General features: G+C 54.4%; 1 protein-coding gene across 4 annotated transcripts in view; it reads right to left on the reverse strand.

The window, feature by feature from the left end:
• Positions 1-6,678: 6,678 nt before the first annotated feature.
• The window catches only part of Kirrel1 (kirre like nephrin family adhesion molecule 1), an 87,652-nt gene continuing 75,752 nt past the window's right edge, over positions 6,679-18,578 (reverse strand). For 3 of the 4 annotated variants that reach the window (XM_060378529.1, XM_060378527.1, XM_060378526.1), the window contains 11 exons: positions 18,424-18,574; positions 17,816-17,921; positions 17,551-17,699; positions 16,357-16,484; positions 15,670-15,844; positions 15,489-15,589; positions 13,508-13,706; positions 12,249-12,356; positions 11,978-12,117; positions 11,473-11,550; positions 6,679-11,280 (listed from right to left, as the gene is read on the reverse strand). In XM_060378529.1, coding sequence (XP_060234512.1) covers positions 10,804-11,280; positions 11,473-11,550; positions 11,978-12,117; positions 12,249-12,356; positions 13,508-13,706; positions 15,489-15,589; positions 15,670-15,844; positions 16,357-16,484; positions 17,551-17,699; positions 17,816-17,921; positions 18,424-18,574 — 1,812 coding nt within the window. In that variant the 3' untranslated portion in view covers positions 6,679-10,803. The remainder of the gene's footprint in view (positions 11,281-11,472; positions 11,551-11,977; positions 12,118-12,248; positions 12,357-13,507; positions 13,707-15,488; positions 15,590-15,669; positions 15,845-16,356; positions 16,485-17,550; positions 17,700-17,815; positions 17,922-18,423; positions 18,575-18,578) is intronic. The other variant, XM_060378528.1, reaches the window with a different exon arrangement.

Genomic DNA, 18,578 nt, shown 5'->3' on the forward strand with positions numbered 1-18,578 from the left:
TCCTGGGATTAGAAGTCAAAACTACAGCCACGGGGTAAAGGCTGGAAGGAGGCAGATCCATGCACAGTAGAAAGAAGAAATATCTTCCAATTAATCTTGCCAAAATAATGGGAAACCGATTTTTCAAAGGTGGCAATAGCCAGGTGGCCTTGAACAGCAACAAAAGGGTGCTGGCACTTGAGGGTATCGGTTAAACCACGGGAGACTGCTGCTGTTGAACAACCGGGTTTGACCTATAAACAGCTGTTTGAGTCAGGCAAGCACAGGGAACAGTTTAGCAAGCTGGGACTCCTCCCCTTAATGACCATCAAACTCAGATTCTGTACTCAGATTCGTTAACATCTGGGTACAAAACTGGGGCAGTTGATCTGGCCTCCGCTGGCTTTGAGTGTGGGCACAATAAGCCAAACCATATCCTCAAAGCAAACTTTTAGGAAGCATTTCCTTCTTGCAGGATATTTGCTTCCCTTATGAACCCCCAAATTGTGAACTGTAAAACCTTGTTTGTTTGATGTGGTTGAGCCCTAATACACAATTGTGATCCAAAACCTGTTTATTGTAACCAGTTGATTATGGTGTGGTTCACCCAGCCCTAGCCCACACCTTCATCTAAGAGCTTTCTATGCACAGGGTTGGATAAAGTTAACTCCAGGTCAAAAGGCGGAGCAAGAAACCAGCTGATCGGAATTAAAGAGTAGGGGGGACTTTGAGTTGAGGGGTATTTAAGACAGCATGGAGAAGAAGGGGCTTTTTGAGTTTTGGCTTTTTAGCAGCTTTAGCTTTCTTTCTATCTCTGGCTTTTGGGGCCTTTTGAGCTTTGAGCTAGCAAGCCTTAGGCCTTGGGGTTATTTTAGCCATTTTTTTCTGGGCTGTCAGCTTAGCTGGTGAGCTTTTGGGTTTTTTCCCTTTTGGGATCTGAGCTGAGAAGGAGGGTCCCCTGGGTGCTTTCTCTGCCTCTCTGAGCTAGCAGGTTTTCACCCCGGCATCTGGCTCCTGAGTCTTTACTGGTAAAATAGAACAGTTGGGATTTTCATTGTTTTTTAAAAACAACATTTCCTATTTACTATTTTATGCCTGTAGATAATCGGGCATGCAAATGATTAAAACCAGCTGCCTATGGGAAGGGAAGCACACAGCAAGCAAAGGCTTATATAATCCAAGCCTGTCAAACTAGAGACCTACACAAACCACACCCAGAGCAACCAAACTCCTTCTCTTGAACCTCAGAAAAGGAGGCCCAGAGCAATATCCAGGGCCCTTGACTACCTCACTCACATCTGTCAGTCTTGACAGTTTACTCTTATTTCATCCTTACCACTTCTTCACTTTGAATAGTTTTCCTATTATTTTGTGATCTCCGTCTACCTTCCCTTCGTTTTTCATAAGATACCTAGAGTTTGGAAGTGTCCGGCCTGTACTCCAACCACTGTACCTAATATATCTTTCTACCTCTGAACCCTTTTCAGAATCCCACACTGTCTCTTCTGGCTCGCTGTTCTCCCGGGAGATCTTACCACTTTTTCTTCCTGTTCCTGACTCCTAACCCACTGCTGCCTCAGGCTCTTCATAACTCCCAGTGCCTTTGCCTGGAATCATCTTTCCTTTAGATAAATGCCCAGTTTACCTTGCTTGTAAAAACCTTACAGGCCTTTTCTGGCCAAGCAGCATAAAACAGCCTACTCTCCTGTCTACCCTCTGTGCTTACAGCATTTCATCTCCGTGTCCTTAGCACATTTTTCTCTGGTGGCCATTTTATTTATTGCCTCTTCCTTGCTGTGTCAGTACAGTTCTAGAGGGCCTGTATTTTGTTCTTGGTGTTTCCCAAGGGTCTGAAATTGGGACTAGTATATGGTAAACAGTCAATAAGTATTTGTAGCACAAATGAAAGAATGGTTTTATCAATAAGGAAGCCAAGATTGAGAAAGGCCAAAGGATTTCCCCAAAGGCACAGTATAAATGTAACTTTTAGTCACCTGTTTCAATTGTTGCCTCTGAGGCTTACTGCTAACCTACTCCTAGTCCTGGAAGCTTCTAGCCTCTGTACAATCTAACCTAGGCCTGGAATGTTTTCAGCCTCCGAGACTCACTGCCAAATGAGCTCACCCTTACTTGAACCAGCTCCAGGCTGGCTGGTTCAAACTCCTCTCCTAGCTGACTTATTCAATCTGGCTTCTCTCCTGGCCTCACAGTAGCTCCAGCAATCTGCTCTAATCTCCTGGCTCCTTCCCACTCTGTCTTCATCTGAGTCCTCTGCAATGTGTCTATTACTGTCCTTTAAGCAGCTTCCCTTTCCTCTCTCTTCTCGGGAGAGTTGGGCGTATTCTATTCTGTCAAGTCTTTCTCTGTTTCTGCCACTCAATTAGACATCACTTTCAAACATGAGTGCTTCCTCTATAAACTATCTTTCCCTTCATTGTTTGGAGTTAAAAGCGTGCAGCACCACCCCTGGATCTAAGCTTTTCTTTACCTGACACTCATTTGCTTGTCTCTGTCTCCTGGATTAAAGGCATGTTTGTATTCCAGCCGGAATCCACAGACCTAGAAGGTCTTTGGATGTGTTCTCATGCCAGAGCAGCCTTGTTCTGAGTTAACATTCCTCTACAGCACAGGGACTGGAGAAATGTTCAGATTCCATACCCCATACAAAGCCAGTCTGCATCCCGATGGGCTTGATGCTGAGCATGGGTGTCTTCTCTGAGGTGCTTGTGGGTCAGGTGGGCCCAGAGGTGCTCCCACCCAGCTTTTCTGCATGACATTGCTAAATGCCTAATGCCGAGGCCGTCATGGGGGTTCTGAGGAAAGCCAGGTGTCAGCCTCTACCACAGTTCTGAGAAGCCAGCCCCTGCTAGGGATGTTGACAGGCTGCTGTTTGAAAAGGTGCCTCAGTCAGTGTCCTTGGGGAAATCGGGCCATTAACCTGAGTCTCAAAATATGCACTGTCCCCTGGATGAGGCTGCATGGGAGCAGCGGGAGAAAGCCAGGGCTTGTGTGGAGGTAGGCCAGACAAGCTCCCGGCCCAGCTCCGGCTGCTGCAGGTTCCGTTCTCCCCGGGAGGCTGCCTCTGTGCAGCTAATTACGACCAGTAAAGGAAATGAGAAAGCGTGTGGTAATGAACTGATTTTTTTTTCTCTTCCCACAGGTGCTGTCTTCGCAGAGAATCGATCCTTTGGATTTAGAGCCCTGGGGCCTGGCAAGACCTATGGAGCCCAGCTGAATACACACATTCTACCATCAGGTCACAGCTAGAAGAGCATGCGCACCAGCACGCACCAGCAGTGGGGTGTGTGGTATGGGATGAGACCCCGGGTGAGATGCCACAGCATTACTACCCCAGACAACCGGCATTTGGACAGCATCCTGCAGTTTCAAAAGGCTTCTGTAGACCTCTGCCCACTGAGTACCCACAGCTTGCTATGGGTAGAGGCAGGTAGCTCGGACAATCATGAGATTCTCCTGTCATGTATCACCCAGCTATACACACACTGTTTAGCTTCTTACCTAGACCTCCTTCTGGAGTTCACACTTCTTGAGCCCCTGGGCAATTACTGACATTTCCCAGGTGTCTTTAAGATAGGCTCAAAGGATAGAAATGACAGATGCCTATTCTACTTTCCTCTAGTCTGAAAAGACTAGCATGAACTGAGGTTTCAGATTCCAAAACTAAGCAGTTTCAACAGGATGGAGACTATCAGCAATCTGTTTCACAGAGGAAAAGAGAAAGATGCACAGACGTCCTTTTCTTGAGAAACAAATGGTGGGAGCAGGATTTTAATATTGTGCCAATAAGGATAGGAGAAACTGGCTTATAATAACAATCATAAAACATCAGCATCCTGGAATCTAGGGCTCTGAGGCATGGAGCCCTCTTCAGCACACACAAGGCCTTTGATGTGACTTCCAGACAACTCCAAATTCAGTATCTTAGCAAAGTGAAGATTAATTTCCCCCTCAATACCCATCTTTCATCATGAATTGACAAGGGGCTCCACTTTACAGAATCACTCAGGGGCCCAGGCAGAAGCCACTGTAAAGCTCACCGCCTGAAGCTGAAAACGGGCACTTGGAAGCTCTTTTCTTTAACAAACATCAGCCTGGGTGGGGCCAAGATTTTGATGTAAACTGAATAAACAAATTAATTAATTAAAAAAAACCCATCAACTCCTAATTCAGCCCCACAAGGTTCTTTAGACACAGGACAAGAGATGGCATCTCTGCATCAGCTGTCTGCCGATTCACTTTTTTAAGATTATGTATGCAGTGTTCTGCCTGCAGGCCCGAAGAGGACACCAGATCTCACCATAGATGCTGTGAGCCACTGTGTGGGTGCTGGGAATTGAACCGGGACCTCTGGAAGGGCAGCCAGTGCTCTTAACCTCTGCGCCATCTCTCCAGTCCCTTCTTTACTTTCGATCACCTGTTTATTTCTACACGCAGGCGTGCTAATCATTCATTCAGTGAGTAGCTATCAAGTATGTCTTATCCCTGTCAGCGCTGAAAGCCCAGACATGTGCACAGTGGACATCCCCCAAGCCCATCAGATGAGGGCAACTGTGGACGGGTGGTATGGCGCTCACTGGAGTGGAAGCGGACACCTTCTGGGAATCCAACTGGCCCTTTCAAGTGGTGACAATGAGCAGGACTTCCTTGGAGCGAGAACACACCACCCTTTTCAGGATTGCTCAACTAGCCAATCCCGCAGTCCCCCTATTTAACCTAAGCCTCACAGAACTGCTCTGTAAGCTTGTTCTTCTAACTGGGCCACACTAACTGCACCTCTTCTTTATCAGTCCCCGACTTCGTGACTGTTGTATTGGTAGGAACAGCGGAGCCTCTTCTTTCTCCCGGAATTTCTCCAGCACACACGAATCAACTCACTGTGCTGGGTGATGGGATGTCTATCATTACAGAATAGTCATGGTGGCACACACCTGTAATCCCAGCGCTCGGGAGGCAGAGCCAGGGGACTGTCACAAGTTCCAGGACACCTGCTTTACACGGAGTTCCCGGCCACCTTGTACCGTGGAGTGAGACCATTTCCAAATAAATAGACATCTAGATATATGATAAGCAAATGCATCGCCTCCAGCTGCTCTCCACTTCTAAGGTGTATCAAACATGGTGACATATGCCTTTAACCCCAGTGCTTGGGAGGAAGAGGCTAGCCAGGACAACATAGTGAGACCATGTCTTTGTTTGGTTGGTTGGTTTTTCAAGACAGGGTTTCTCTGTTTAGCCCTAGTCCTCACTCTGTAGACCAGGCTGTTCTTGGACTCAGAGACCTACCTGCCTCTGTCTCCCATGTGCTGGTACTTAAGGTGTGGGCCACCACACCTGGTGAGACTATCTTAAAATGAAACAAACAAATCAACAAAACCCCTAAAGAGCAAAAGAGAAAGCGCTTATGGGTCAGGCACAAAACCCTTATGCTCAAAGCAGAAACTGTAAGTGTAGATCAGGTTGATGCTTCTGTGAGTTAGGCAAACATTTTAGGGTGAGGCCTTTGCGATTCTCCAAATAAGTAAACTTGGAGAAGAGAAGGTCAGGGACCTCTGTCAGGGCAACAACTGAGGCAGGGAAGCAAAGGTGCACGGTCCGATGCCTCGGGAGAAGGATTTGAGGTCGTATCCGGGAGGGCTTGGATGGGAAATTGCAGAAAGGCACTGTCTGAAGCTAGGCCAGAGGCTGCTGTCCTGGAGCCTTCAGTAACCTCCGAGAGGGGCTGGAGTCAGGACGGACGTTATACACAGAGGTGAGTACGGCCTGTGTGGCCTTCTTGGACACCCGCTGGGGAGCCTCAGCCAGTCGCCCTGAGCGGGCTTCAGAGGCGCACAGTGCGGGGCGCTGCCCACCACCGCTCGGCCTGACCTCTGCCGGCCTCGCTTGAGTTTTGCCCTGCTCCCCACCCACGTCATTTTGCTTCTGGACCCAATCAATGCCGGTGCTGCTTCTTTACATACAAACAAGCAAATGAACAATGACAAACGATAACGAAGAAAGCCCTGGACTGCCAGTTCAACCTACCTGAGTCTGGGATCATCCTGCACCGGGGCCTCTGGGCCTTGGCACTCCAGCCCTGCGGCAGCTGTGCTCTCCTGGAGCAATCTGCTGCGCTGTGATCTGTAACTTTTTGGAAACGGCTCACATCTGCTCCCGTCCCCTGTCTCTGACACCTGATGCACGTGGGACTTGAACTCTAGCACTGAGCGTAGCCCAGCCTTGCACGCTTTCATTTCTGTTCCGTTCCTAGCTGTGCTCCGTGCTCCTTGTGTGTAAAAAGCTCCCAGAACCCTGACTTTCCTCGCCCATTAACAGATGAGGACAATAAAGCATCGCATTTCTCTCATGACTTCCAGCTTCAGAGTCGTGATCTGATCTGAAGGCAGCCCTGCCCTTCTCTAATGCGCCGTCAGGGCAGACTGCTCTTTACAGGGACCCCTGCCCACCGAGCCCTGGGACCCGGCGCAGAGGCTCCCGCCGCTCCATCACCAGTCAGACCCGGCACCCAGCCCCTGTCTAGAGCCCCCGGACGTTCACAAAGGACCCGGGAAATGCTCAGGAGCGGCCTGGAGGTGCGGGTGTGTGCCTGCTGCGCTCTCGATCTCCAGCCCCTCCCACCCCAAACCTGAACAGGCTCTTAAAGGAGCTAAGTGCTCGCGCATTCAATAACACAAAACATGGTACTTTTTAAAACATTTATATTTATATATATATATAAAATTAAATATATAATATATAGTGTGCTTGAGGCTAAAAATATAGTACACAATATTTTTCTTAAAAAAAAAGGAAAAAAATGTCAGAATAGGAAAAGGTGTAAAGGACACACAGATACACATTGCTAAAAAATCTATGATGGTTTGTCCTAACAAAAATACTTTTTTTTTCTTGTCTTAGTTGTCACCATGGATCCACTTATGAGGATTTTGGTAGAGAAAATTCAACCGGCATCAGAAATGCAGCTGGTGATCCCAGGAATGACTGGGGTGGACAGCTGGACCTGGGTGCCCTGCTAAGAGGAGGCAGCTTGGCCTTGTGGGTCACTTTGCTAAGGAGCCTATGGATTTGATTGCATCCACAAACTGAATGCTTCCCTCCCAAGTCCTGTTCTCAGGGCGATGGCCAGCCCCTGAAACCAACAGAAAAACCTGGCTACTGCTTCCCCAAGGCCAGTAGTCAGGGCAGTGGGCGGACCGGGAAGAGCAGCTCTGTGCACGCAAAGCTATCACCAGAGTTAAGAGCGAGTTTGACCAGGGCTTCCTACTATGGCCTGTGTTCTGGGCAAGTTTCTTCCTCCGGAAAAGGGGCTCCCTCACAGCACTGCAGGGAAATGAAATGCTGTATCCTCTCTAATCCACACCCCCAAACCAGGCTCTTCAGTCCTCTCGGCTGCCCACTGGTGTCAGTGGCAAGCTGTGGACAGTTAGCCAAAACACACTGTCTTCAGGGAGAAGCCGCAGGGAGAAGGGAATGCTATGTTTAGGTGACAGTTTTATAGTTCTTTCACAGGTCAGCTGGGCTGCCCTGTGACACTAGGCTCTATAGGTGTAGAGTATGCCTGGGCTGAGTCCACAGAAGTGGCAGAGAGGGAGACCAGGTGTCTCGAGCCTGCAGTGGCTTTGGGAACTCATGAAATTCACCCCCAGGGGCAGAAGCACTCACAGCAAGATGAGCAGGTGATCACATCAGCAGACATTATGTGTCCAATCAAGGTCTTTGGCTTTAACCGAGTTTCTGTAAATCCCGATCGCCTAAACATTGCCATATAATGGGCCAGCTGTAAAGGGCCATGCAGCTCCACCTTCAGGGGCCCAGGAGCTCCATATGTTAACAGGAGGGGTGTGCCAGCATGCCCTGTATCACCCAGAATCATGCTGGCTGAGTTCATCTCTTCCATCTTAACCCAGGCATCTGGGAGAGCTGAACATTGCACCCGTCCCTGGTTCCTTCCCTTTCCCCCTAAGGTGTTTGCCTCATGCACGCTCTGTGGTTGGTTTGGGGAAGCAGGACCCGCAGCAGGCTGGGCTCTCTACAAACGGTCTGGCTTATCCAGCCACAAGAACTTCTCCCATATGCAGAGTTAAAAACCACCAACCTCTTCCTCCCTCTCCCAGCTTCCCTTTCAGCCGACATTAGAGGCTCAGCTGCCCCTACTCCTGGTTTCTGGTCTAAGACTGCTGGGGTCACAGGCTTCACCCTGCCTGGCAAACAGGGAGTTGTCACTGGGACAGAAGCCTGTTCCTGAAGACTAAGCGGAAGGCGGCCTTCCTATCTCCCCGTACGTGCTGCAGTCTATCCACAGCAAACGCACCCTCCCATGACCACAGCAACCTGCTGACTCTAAGAGAAGAGCAACGCCGAGAGGTTTGTTTTACTCAGGTGTAGGGTGACGGACATCAAGGATCATGTGGCCTCCTTCTAGCAGGCCATGACTCACTTCCATTGCTGATTGCTCCTGAGGTCTTACAAGGAACAGGCAATCCCCAAGTCAGCCTCCCCAGCCAAACACAGGTCATACAGAATAGTTCTAGGCACAGACCAAAAGATGGAGGCAATGAAAACAAACAGGTCAGATCTCGGTAACTCAGAGTGGAAGCTGCAGGATGGAACCCTGGATCTCTTGACTCCTAGTTCCTTATTCCTTCAACTAAAGCAACAACACTCGGGGTGCCTAGGACCACCGAGTAGCAACATGCTGGAAGACTCTAGCTTCTAATGGGGGAGCAAAGGGGTCTTCAGCTCCCCCATAAGGAATTCCACTGATCTTTCAGCGGGGGCCAACTCTGATTCTCACTGTGGGGTCTCAGCTGCTGCGTCCTGTGCCTCGCATGGTGCTTGCTACCCACAATTCTCCTGCAGGGCTTGACCTTAGTGATGCTCTTGTTTCCATAGGCAGGACCTACTACTTCAATCAGAGAGAAATAAACGAATCAAGCCAAACCCCAAAGTGACTATTTTAGAGCGTACTGCTGCTAGAATGACACGACACTGTTTAGACTCCAGAAGTGTTTGGGTCACCCATGGTCTCAGGGGCCACTGAAAACCTGCATGTTTTCATCACCACAAGAAGCTGCAGTGTGAGCACCCGCTCTGTGCGGATACAGCGAGAAGCAGGGGCTGCCTGCCAGGCTGGAGATGCAACTCCCCGATCCCCGGGTCCTCCCTGGTCCTCATCGGAGGGAGCTAGCTGGGAATGTCACTCCACAGGCCCATCTGGATCAGTGATGGACCGTGGCTGATGAACATGTAGCTCATTAAAGTAAACATGACTAATGAATGGTGACCAATGAGAAAAGGCAAGGAGTACTCTGGAATACTGCCTCCCATCACGCGGGCCCCAGTGGGGAGGTGGACGGTAGGCCCCTGACGGCCTCTTGGGAAGGCGAGGCTGAGCCAGGTTACAGATTCTCTTTGGTCAGAGGTGGAAGCGGGGACGGGTGTGGAACGTGTGTGGTCGTGTGTGTTGTGAGTGGGAGGCGACACGGCCCATGGAATGCAATGCCTACAGTGTTCTGCACTCAGGTCTCCATCTAGAGCACTACAAAGCTTCCCGTCCCTCATCGGCCTCTCCCGGGACACTAACAGCACAATCTGAAGCCCACACCTTCCCTGCTCCCCACACGGGGAGCACCACAAACCTGACACTCAAGGCACTGAACACAGAAGAAGGAATCTGACTGATGGGGACAGGGTGGCTGAAATGTGTCTGGATATAGCATCTACTGGCCAGCTCCAGGCAGTCTCCAGCTAGGGTGAAGAGTTAGATGGGCTAGAACTGGAGGCGCGGACACTGCCTAACGCTGTGGGAATCCACCAGCGCGCAGGGCAGGCCTCGTCATTTGGGCGTACATAATAGATTCAAAGTGCTTGGAGACTCGGGTAATAATGCAAGGTATTAGGAGCCTGGAGGACAGGCCCCTTCCCTCTCCACAGGGACTTGTATATAGTGGGGGACGCCCCTACAGCTTTTCTTTCTAACTGAGGTTTTTATTGCCTGTGAAAAATAGCCCCATGAAGAGCAGTCTCTACCCCACCCAGCTGCAAGGGTTAACGCCACCAAGTGGGGCAGAGAATACACAGAAGGACGCTTGTGTGGCTCCCACTAGTGTTGGGTCTGGGAACTGCCATGCAGTACACAGCAGCCCCTTGCTGGTCAACCACTCTTCACTCACACTGGGGACACAGCTGGCCCAGCACAAAGCTGAGAAGGAATTCTGGAGCCCTTGTCACAGAGAGCCGTAGTAGCAGCCAGGGTGACTGGCATTTTTGACCCCAACTGACCAAGGGCTGGATTTGAACTCACTGTCCCACCTGTAATCTCCTGAGATGGGAAGATGAACACAAGGTGTAAATAACTCAAGCCGGGGACTGGTGGGCTGTCCCGCATTCCAGCTGCTTGGACTGCAGCCACCTAGGCCAAAGCCTGCCCATCTCAGCGTATCTCCAACCCACTATGGGAGACCAGAGGAGCAGGACAGAAAGGAACCAATAAAATATGCCCTTCTCCTCTCCTCTCCCACCCTCCCCTCACCCCAACCTCCACCTTCCTGTCCCCATGCTTGGGGCAGGTAAGAACAAAGGTCAGAAAAGACATCCTCCTGAAGGAGGAAAGGGCAGGCCCGGGGATGGGGCATGCACAGAGCGCCATCCTTGGGATGGGGTGTTCCTGGGAGACCCGCTCCTTATTTGTGACGGCAGGAGAAGGAAGGCTGGGTCCAAGAAAGGCGCAGTGAGCAATGTCCCTGAATGTCAGGGAGCAGTGGAATGCCTTCTCCGCTGGCCCGCAGAGATCCCGGGGCCCAGCGCCTACACGTGAGTCTGCATGCGCTGCTGGAAGCGCTGGCCGTAGTCCGAGTGCTGGGAGGTGTAGGAGAACCGCGTGGCCGTGGCGTACTTGCCGATGGGGTCGTAGGCTTCATAGGGGGTCCTCTCTAGGCCAGAGGGCGGGGCCTGGGGGTAGCCTAGGCGGTAGGTCGGATACCCAGCTGCCCCGGGAAAGGGATGGGAGTTAAACTTCTCGTAGTTCTCGTAGGACAGCTGGCTGGTTGTATCGGTGCCACCTGGAGCAGAGGGGCCAGAGGGTGCGGGCTCTGTGCCATAGTCAGAGGCGGGGGCCCGGCTGTACGTGTTGAGCTGGGCATAGCCGCTGGAATGGGAGAGACGGGATGCTGGGCGGCCGTCAAAACGGGTGGGGCCGGGGGCTCGGTAGTCCGCGTAGAGCACGGCCCTGGAGGATGGGCGGTCTTCGTGAGCGCGCACATTGTAGTAGCCATTGGTGGGGTCCTGGGGGTGGAAGAGGAGACTCAGGGAGTTCCCGCAGTGGAACAGGGCCTCAAACGGCCTTCTGCCCACATCACCCCAACACACCCCATGTCACCCAGCAGCACCGTCTTCTGTTCTTCCTGCAGGCCCCCTGACCACCCCTCCCCACGCACACCCTCCCGTGCCGGCCAGCCAGTGCCCGGGCCTTCCCACCTTCATCTCATACTCTTCCCGGGTGTCGATGGTGTCACAGCGCAGGTCCTGCTTCAGATCCGAGTCATCCTTAAAGGACTAGAGCAGGATCGGGTATCAGGGACAGGCGTGACTTGTGTCTGACGGTCTAGGTTGAGGTAGGGCTCCAGAGGCCTGGCTCTTAGGGTCAAGCTAAGTGTGTAAAATGTCTTGAATATGAAACTGCCTCATCAAAGTAATGAGGAGGTAGAGCCAAAAATATCTACAGATTTCCTTCTATGTGAGGAAAGGACGAGGCAAAGGGAGGTGGAGGGGAGGGGAGAGTAGCTCTCCATACGTGACAGCGCATATAAGGGAGTGCGCATGGGTGTGCCATCGTATGTTCAAATGTGAGTGTCTACTCGTGAGCAGATTGGTACATAGGAGCTGGGTGGCAGGAACACGTTAAACTCACTGAGGAAGAAGAGGTGACAGGAGATACTAAAACTGTCGCAACTGGCCTTATGGCTAGGAAGCGCCCGCTCACCGAGTAGATGGTCTTCATGACCCGAGTGGCCGTGGAGATGCTAGCGGTGTCGTCCTCTCGGTCAGAGTGCATCGTGAGCGGCTCCCGGTTCACCGTCTCCACCTTGATGTCCAGCTTCCTCAAGGTCACGTCCTTTCGACCTTGGACAGGGAGATGCGGCTGGGCCGGTGCTGCCTACCAGCTCAGAGGGACTGGCTTCTAGCCCCACCCCCGGAAGAGACCTGAAGGGTGAGGTCGGGGTGAAGGGTTCGCCGTGGCTGTGCATACTCACTGCCTTTGCGACGTCGGTAGAGGAAGAACACCAAGGTGACAAAGAAGAAGATAACCAGGATGCCAGCTCCGATGGTGGCCCCAGCAATGATGCCCACAGGTACCACCTCTAAAGACGGAGGAGGAAAAGAGCAGGCATGAGGGCGGAGCTGGACGAGACCTGAAGACTCGCCACAAGATACTGGGGCAGCTCTGGACCGTGTACAAAACTAAGTTTTGCCTGAGCTGGGTTGTGTTGACATCTAAGTCCAGGCCACACCAGAGAAGATCCAGGCTGAGTCTGGGCTGAAATCTGTGCTTTACTTTAACCAGAGTTGACATCAGGGCAGTTTTCCACCCTTGCTCTCTGCCTCAGAGTTTGCTCTTCCTCTGTTTGGCCCTCCCTCCTGAGCTGGCTTTTGTCTGAAGTCAGTTGTCTCCAAACTCCACGCTATGGCCTCTGCTCCAGCCTCCTCTGCCACTGTCCCTGCCTGCAGGGCTGTGAGCGCTGGATCTGCACTGCCCACCTGTGGCTCCTCTTCAATGCCCCAACTTCCTTGAGGAGATGCCCCAGAATTCTCCCTTTAGCCTTCTCTTTCTCTCTGGAACTACTAGAAGACCTGGTTACAGATCTTTCCCTCTGAGCTTCCTCCTAGCTGAGCCTCCAAGTCACCCTTCTCTGTTCCCCATACCCACCCTGCAGGTGTCTTTAACCAAACCTGAACTATTGGCTTTCCTAGGCATTCTCCAAGGGTCCCTCAGGGTCTCCAGATCTCCCTTCTCAATGACTACTTCTCAAAAACAAATGCCATTTTTCCTTCATCAAACACAGCCATCAAAGGCTAGCTGCTTCCTTCATCTTGCCTGAGGTATCTGGAGAGAACATATCTCTTCTATAAAACCAAAGCTGCCTGAAGGAGTAGGGGAAGCTTTGAATTTTACACAGATATCCGTTGCATCCTCTCAAGAACTCCATGGCATGGGTGGTGTTCATCTGCACATGCCGTTTGGTTTTCCCTGTCTGGATTCATCGGTCTCTGCCATATCTGCCCTTCACTAAGAGGAAAGTTTCCTGTGGGCGGGGAGAGGTTCCGCTCACACTCACGAGCGCCTTCCGAGTTGGACGTATAAAGATGTTCAAGGAATATTTACATAAATTAATTAGCTGACGGACCACTAAAGGCAGCTCCTGGCGGAGAGGCAGGGAGTTATCTTGCCTTGAACCTTGCTATAGAAGGAGAAGCTGGAGCCCAGGCCCTCCTGGGCAGCCAGCGCGCTGACCTCTCTCCTCCAGCTGGATGATGGCCGTGCCTGGCCCGAAGCTGTTCCAGGCAGTGCAGTTGTAGTGCGTCTGGAAGTCGGCCTCCATGACGTTGCTGATGGTGAGGGTGGACAGCACGCCGCTGCCTGAATTAGTCCTCTCCACCGTGTACCTCTCCAGGGTCCCCACCTCCAGGAAGTTCTCCTTCCACGCCCATGCCTGGGGTGGGAAAGGCAGGAGAGGGGCAAGACATGGGCACGGGGAAGAAGCATATGCCCAAGAGACACCCAATCCGCTTTCAGGAAGCTCAGCCCAGCACATGTGCTGTGCCCAGGCCAGCGAACCCACACCCCAAAATAACCCAGCTACCAGCCACCACAGCAGCCACCACAGCAATTACCACACCAGCCACCACACCAGCTACCACAGCAGCTACCACAGCTACCACAGCAGCTACCACACCAGCCACCACAGCAGCTACCACAGCAGCTACCACAGCAGCCACCACAGCAGCTACCACAGCAGCTACCACAGCAGCCACCACAGCAGCTACCACAGCAGCCACCACACCAGCTACCACAGCAGCTACCACAGCTACCACAGCAGCCACCACACACAGCAGCCACCACAGCAGCCGCCACAGCAGCTGCCACAGCAGCCGCCACACCAACTACCACAGCAGCCACCACAGCAGCTACCACACCAGCCACCACAGCAGCTACCACACCAGCTACCACACCAAGTACCACAGCAGCTACCACAGCCACCACAGCAGCTACCACACCAACTACCACAGCAGCTACCACAGCAGCTACCACACCAACTACCACACCAACTACCACAGCAGCTACTGTAAACCCTTGTCCCTGAACTGCTCCAGAAGTCACGGCTTCCGCAGAGTGGACGCTACTGGATTTACCTGGAGATAAAACCATACCCTGGAGGCTTGTGTAACAGATATGAATGCTCATGAGCCTATATTTGGATCCTGGTTGTTGCAGGGCAGTCTGGACTGGGGCCCGAGATCCCGGGGCTCAGTTTCCTTCACCTCTCACCCCAGAGCACCCCTTTTCCCTCTCTAGGCCTGAAACGGCATTTCAGCTCTGCAATGGCAGGCTCTGGCCAGCACGGGGCAGTGCTCAGCCCTGGGATGCCGACCGCACGCTGGTCTAGCCTATAGCTGCACCGCGCCTAGACCCATCCCCTCCTGGCTCTGGATGCATGGGCCTGCTCTTCATGGTGAGCAGGGAGCGAGAGGAATGTCCCAGGACCCCCGTCCCCAGCCTCCCTGCTGAGGCAGTCCCGTGTGTTCTGTGGCATAGGGGAGGCTGAGGAAGAGGAGCAGCTGAACGCTGGCTCCTTTCCAGGGATCAGCCATCCCAGCGCTATGAGGCAAGCCTCCTGGGAGCCAAACCATCTTCTGCCCAGGCAGCTGTGGTAATGAAGGGTCCCTGGGCAGCCCTGGAGTTAGCCAAATGGTCATTAAATGTGATGAGGGTTTTGATGGTTAGTGGCCACAGGAGGAATCCGCTGTTTATGGTACAGGGGAGAAGAGAAAGGAATGAGGAATGGTTGGGGCTAGTGGGAGGAAGACAGGGAAAAAAAAGAGGAGAGTGGGACAGATGGGAGGGAGGGCTGGTGGGGAGGGAGGAGCGGCAGGCAGGCGGAAGAGGGAAAGGGAGGCACAGAGAAAAGCCTGGGAGGGAGCAGCCCAGGAGCAGACGAGGGAAGGGAGGAAGGCACTTCACTAGGAGAGAGGGGGCCTGCATCGCCTGACTCCGAGGAGCTCCACTAGGGCTTCTCTGTGTAGCCCTGGCTGTCCTGGAACTCACTTTGTAGACCAGGCCGGCCTTGAACTCAGAGATCTACCTGCTGCAATTAAAGGCATGGGCCACTACTGCCTGGCCCTCTAATAAGTTCATAACTGCTGCGGTCATAACTGTCACATAAATTTATGACACAGAGGGGAAACTGAAGAGGCCCAGCCAGCCCGGCACTCACGATCCGGTCTGGAGGTGGGGTACTGCCGATGAAGCACTCCACCTTGCCTCCATCCCCTCTCACAGCAAACTGCACCGCCTCGCTGGAGATGATCGGGGGTCCTGTGGGCAGGAAGACGCGGTCAGGCCGGCCCGCAGGCTGGCGGCAGCCCCGGCGCTGGCCTCCCGCCTAGGGCACTCACCATTCACATACAGCGGAACCTCGCGCTCAGCCACTCCGATCCGAGGCACGATGGCCCGGCAGGTGTAGGTGCCAGCATCTGCCTGGGTCACTGACTTCAGCAACAGCTGATTGCTGTTACTCAGGACCTGGGCAGAGAGATTAGCCTCGGGTGGGGAGCCAGGAAGCCTGGGCCCCTAGGTCGGTGAGGGCCCCGCATTTGGAGGCATGGGAGAGAAAGCATGAAGGGCCACAGTGAATTCGCAGAAGGCAAATGGGTTCCTGAGTCTGGCTGACCCACCCCCTGACTCTATGCAGGCTGGCAAGAAGGCAGCACTGTACAAGGGCAGACTAACGACGGCCACCATCCTTTCTGATGATCTGTTCCCATTTTCTAGTACCAAGCCAGGTAAGACGGCTTTATTTTGAAATTCCCCTTACAATTCTGGCTCAAACTGTCTAGTGCTTCAACTTCGTTGCCAGCTTCCTACCTCTCTGAGCGCCACAAACACACTGAACACCCGAGTTCTCCGCAAAGTCCAAAGAAGGGGTACGGCTGGCCACAAGCATTCTCTGCTCTCCCAGATCCCAAGCCCCTAAGCGTGTTCCAGTTTCGATCTGAATAAACATCCCTGAGCCCCGTCGTGTTCACCGCCGCGAGGCCGAGGCCCCTCCTCCCAGCACGCAGAGCAGGCAGGGAGAGGTTTACCATGTTTGAGTCCTTCTTGGTCCAGGTGAGGGTGAGGGGGGGGTTCCCGACCCAGACACAGGTGAGGGTCACATCAGATCCAATGTCTGTGGTTGTAGGCTTCGGGTCCACTACAATCCGGGGGGCAACTGAAGGAGGGAGGGCTGGTCAGAGTCTCGGGCTCGCCCTCTCCATCTCGCCCCACCCCGTCTCCCACGGTCACTCCTCTCCCAGGTTACCGGAGCTTCGCTCCCCTGTGCCCAGGACCCCAGGGCCTGCGCCCTGCGCCCCGTGCCTGCGCCCTGCACCCCGCCTCTGCCCTCGTGCCCGCGCCCTGTGCCCTGCCTCTGCCCTTGTGCCCGCTCCCTGCGCCCCGCCTCTGCCCTCGTGCCCGGGCCCTGCACCCCGTGCCCGCGCCCTGCACCCCGCCTCTGCCCTCATGCCCGCGCCCTGTGCTCTGCCTCTGCCCTCGTGCCCGGGCCCTGCGCCCCGCCTCTGCCCTCGTGCCCGCGCCCTGCGCCCCGCCTCTGCCCTCGTGCCCGCGCCCTGTGCCCTGCCTCTGCCCTTGTGCCCGGGCCCTGCACCCCGTGCCCGCGCCCTGCACCCCGCCTCTGCCCTCGTGCCCGCGCCCTGTGCTCTGCCTCTGCCCTCGTGCCCGGGCCCTGCACCCCGCCTCTGCCCTCGTGCCCGCGCCCTGCGCCCCGCCTCTGCCCTCGTGCCCGCGCCCTGTGCCCTGCCTCTGCCCTTGTGCCCGGGCCCTGCACCCCGTGCCCGCGCCCTGCACCCCGCCTCTGCCCTCGTGCCCGCGCCCTGTGCCCTGCCTCTGCCCTCGTGCCCGCGCCCTGCGCCCCGCCTCTGCCCTCGTGCCCGCGCCCTGTGCCCTGCCTCTGCCCTCGTGCCCGCGCCCTGCACCCCGCCTCTGCCCTCGTGCCCGCGCCCTGTGCTCTGCCTCTGCCCTCGTGCCCGCGCCCTGCGCCCCGCCTCTGCCCTCGTGCCCGCGCCCTGTGCCCTGCCTCTGCCCTTGTGCCCGGGCCCTGCACCCCGTGCCCGCGCCCTGCACCCCGCCTCTGCCCTCATGCCCGCGCCCTGTGCCCTGCCTCTGCCCTCGTGCCCGCGCCCTGCGCCCCGCCTCTGCCCTCGTGCCCGCGCCCTGTGCTCTGCCTCTGCCCTCGTGCCCGCGCCCTGCACCCCGCCTCTGCCCCCCGGGCCACTCACAGTGAACGTTCACCAGAGTGCTGACGTTGGTGCTCCCCACTCTGTTGTGAACCTCACAAGACACCGGCTCCGTGAAGAAGGAGTAGTCGACGTTCGTCTCGTAGCGACTCTCGTGGGCGTCCTCAATCAAGAACCCCCCTTTGGCCCACCTAGAAGGGTGGGGTGGCACAGATGTGAGGTCAGGGACGCTGGCCTCTCCGGCAGCCCCAGCCCCACTCACGGGCCTTCTCCATTGCATAGCGCTCCCAGATCCCGACCCTTTCACCTGTAGCCCAGGATCTCAGGGTTGGCCGTGGCCTGGCACGTGAAGACGACGCGCTCGCCCTCCTGCACCGTCTGGGGTTCAATGGACAGAGTCACTGTAGGGGGGTCTGCAAGGTAGGGGACAGGAAGTCAGGGTCTCCTCTGTTCCCCAAGCCCCTCTCTTTCCCCTCATAACACATATATTCATAACACGTGGATGTGAAGTGAGAATTCAAGTTTACAAAAGGTCAGCTAACCCCTCACCTTTTCTACACAGTTTTTTCTGGAGGAGGCTCAGGCCAAGATTGACAGTGAAGGAACAAATTATCCAGTGGCTGTAATGACCAATACGGCCACTAGGTGCCAGTGTGGGCTAGCTTAGCTTACTGTGAAACACTAGGGAGATGCTAGGAAAGCACAGCCCGGTTAGACGCGCCTGTGCTGTAGATTCTGTAATGCTCACCACTCCAACAAGGAGCTAAAACACTACACTCAGCGCTCCATCTACCAACCGCTACTGACCGTGGCTCAAACCAGGAAGTGAGGGGAGCATTGGTGCTGGGCCTCGGGGATCCTTCTGTGCCTCTAGAGCTGCCCACGCTCCGTGCCCACTTCACGGACAACACTCACGGTGCACATCCAGCTCGATGGACGTCTCCTTGCCGTTGGGGATGGCCTCGTTCATGCTGCGGCAGGTGAACACCCGCCCGATGTCTAGGTCCGTGGGGTGAATGAGCAGCTGGCTGATCGTAGTCTCCCGCTTACCGTCCTTCAGCAGTTCCTGA

This window comes from Meriones unguiculatus, chromosome 2, assembly GCF_030254825.1.
Source record: "Meriones unguiculatus strain TT.TT164.6M chromosome 2, Bangor_MerUng_6.1, whole genome shotgun sequence".
Taxonomy (NCBI): domain Eukaryota; kingdom Metazoa; phylum Chordata; class Mammalia; order Rodentia; family Muridae; genus Meriones; species Meriones unguiculatus.